The sequence below is a fragment of the Molossus molossus genome, unplaced genomic scaffold (genome assembly GCF_014108415.1).
Source record: "Molossus molossus isolate mMolMol1 unplaced genomic scaffold, mMolMol1.p scaffold_m16_p_20, whole genome shotgun sequence".
Lineage (NCBI taxonomy): Eukaryota > Metazoa > Chordata > Mammalia > Chiroptera > Molossidae > Molossus > Molossus molossus.
The window spans coordinates 22,645,924-22,648,477 of record NW_023425356.1 but is presented as its reverse complement, the minus strand read 5'-3'; the positions used below and the strand labels follow the sequence as shown (position 1 = coordinate 22,648,477).

At 49.5% G+C, this 2,554-nt stretch overlaps 1 protein-coding gene across 1 annotated transcript; it reads left to right on the top strand.

The window, feature by feature from the left end:
• The first annotated feature begins 1,777 nt into the window (after positions 1-1,777).
• Positions 1,778-2,554, top strand: LOC118638012 (histone H4). Its single transcript, XM_036273759.1, has one exon. It carries the CDS (start codon positions 1,796-1,798, stop codon positions 2,105-2,107), a length of 312 nt encoding a protein of 103 aa, XP_036129652.1. The 5' UTR covers positions 1,778-1,795; the 3' UTR covers positions 2,108-2,554.

The window sequence follows — 2,554 nt, the reverse complement described above, 5'->3', positions numbered from 1 at the left end:
TATGGCATGTCCTGAACTCCTAGTCATATTTTGCCGTGGCAGAGTCTGCTACCCTTCAGGATCTACTGTGAATTCCAGGGTGTTGTTTTAGACATGTGATGCATGGTGGCACCATTCAGTGGACAGAGAAAGGGTGTGTGTGTGAATCCTCTCAGCTCCTGTGAATTGCAATTTAGTGACTATCAGTTTAAATATATATATATATATATTTTTTTTGGAGATTTTTGTTTTGAATTTAAAAAGGCTAAAGAACAAGCAGGAGGATGAATCTACATGTCTGAAGCCTAGGAATCTGGATAAAAATACAGATTTGGAATTCGTTAGCATAATGGAGGTAGAGCCAAAGGAGAGATGAAAGAAGCTGCCTAGCCCTGGCTGGTTGGGCTCAGCGGTTGGAGCGTTGGCTTGTGGACCAGGGAATCTCGGGTTCGGTTCCCACTAGGGGCATGTACCAAAAAAAAAAAAGCCACATAAGACTTTTTTAAGATAAACATTTCACAGAAAAACCTTAATTCTTTCTGATGGAGAAACCACATCTCACCGAATGGCTTGAAGAGGCCTGGGTAAAGTAAGGAAAGTGCTATCCATAGGGTAAGAACACCAATCAATTTCACAGGGCAGTTTCTGGTAATAACTCAATACGGAGCAGATGTCATCTTTTGAAACCCAAGTCAGCAAGCTCTGTAGCTCTGTGTGGGGCCTCAATGGGTACACAATTTGGGAACTGAATCCTGGCTGAAAACAAGGGTCGATTTTTTTTTTCTCACCTGAGAACATTTTGCCATTTTTTGTTCAGATAGAATAGGAGGGAGAGAGAAGGAGAGAGAGAGAGAGAGAGAGAGAGAGAGAGAGAGAGAGAGAGAGAGAAACATCGACGTGAAAGGGACACATCGAGTGGCTGCCACCCGCACGACCAACCAGGGCCAGGGACAAACTGCAACCAAGGTATATGCCCTGAGCAGGAACCGAACCTGGGTCTCCCTAGACCGCAGGCTGACTCTCCAACCGCTGAGCCAAACAGGCCAGGGCAAGGGTCGATATTTGATGATCTACAAACAGTTACAGAATATCCTGTTCTCTTTCTGTATACTTTACTTCTTTCAGAAAGCTTTGGATGACAGTTCTTTGGACTCACTGATTTCCATGAGAAGGTTTGGCAACATAGTGTATAGAACAATTTCCTTAAGATCTCATTTCCCCTGGGTGAGGTGAAATTCCGGGCCTCATACCACCAAAATAAAGACTACATTCGGGCATTATGCCGCCCTCCCTCTCTTTCCCCCATATTCCAAGTGCAGCTCTGGAGATCGCACTGTCATTCTGTTGGTCTAACGTTCAGAAGTAATGATAGCTCTTTTCCGCAACGAGTTTGGAGCCTGGGATCCTCTTGTTGGGACTAGACTCGGCGCTGGGGCTCTCGCCTTCGTTCTGCCTCTGGGCTCCATTTGCTCTTCTGGTCTCCTCTCTCAGAAAGACCCCTCCCGGTTCGCCTAAATGGGGGCGCGCAGAGGGCGAGGAGAGGAAAACAGCTGTGGAATCCGGAAGCCTGGCTTTAGGCTCTGAATTCTCCCGGGACCGTGGCAGACAGGGTCCGCTAGAGGGCGGCGTGGAGGGTGGAGAAGAAGGGCAGAGGACACGTGGGGAAAGAAAGGAGAGGCGGTGGAGGGGCGGGGACAATTTCGACCGCTTCCTGCCCGCGCGCTTGCTGCTTTCAACCCGGTCCGATATTCTGGTATATCTGGGGCCTCGCCGGCCTCGCCAGCACTGAAGTTTGGTTCAAACAGCGACAACAGCTATGTCTGGGAGAGGCAAGGGCGGCAAGGGCCTAGGCAAAGGTGGTGCTAAGCGCCATCGCAAGGTCCTGAGAGATAACATCCAGGGTATCACCAAGCCCGCCATCCGCCGCCTTGCTCGGCGTGGTGGAGTCAAGCGCATCTCGGGCCTCATTTACGAGGAGACTCGGGGAGTGCTGAAGGTGTTCCTGGAGAACGTGATCCGCGACGCAGTGACCTACACCGAGCACGCCAAGCGCAAGACGGTCACTGCCATGGACGTGGTGTACGCCCTGAAGCGGCAGGGGCGCACTCTGTATGGTTTCGGAGGTTAGGTCGCTGGATGCTTAAGTGTGCAGGAATCTCAAAGGCCCTTTTTAGGGCCACCCATATAAGCAGTTGAAAGAGCTGGACACGAGATCTAATTTCGTTTGGACTTTGGTGTTACACTGGGGTCAAGGGAGTAGAGGAGGAACCGTGCCACCAACAGACCCCCCTTCACATCTTCTGCTTCGTTTTACCTGTCTGGAAGGCTGTCATTCCCCAGGCTAAAGCAGTATTTCGGTTTGCCTCTAGCCTGAGTGGTAGTTCTGCCTCTTGGTGATTTGAACTTTTTAAATTTGGGCTTCACTTCTCAGTTCTGCGATGAAAGTGGACCAGGTGACTAGGGCCTGAACAAATTAAAGGATGTTTTGTGACACTACACTGCTTATTTGAAAAGGCACGAGTTCTTGCACTTGCAAAGTCAAATCCAATCAACTATTCAAATACAGAGTGGGGCA

Bases quoted from the DNA above. Each gene is read 5' to 3' on its own strand.
- LOC118638012 (XM_036273759.1), top strand. From the start codon at position 1,796: ATGTCTGGGAGAGGCAAGGGCGGCAAGGGCCTAGGCAAAGGTGGTGCT.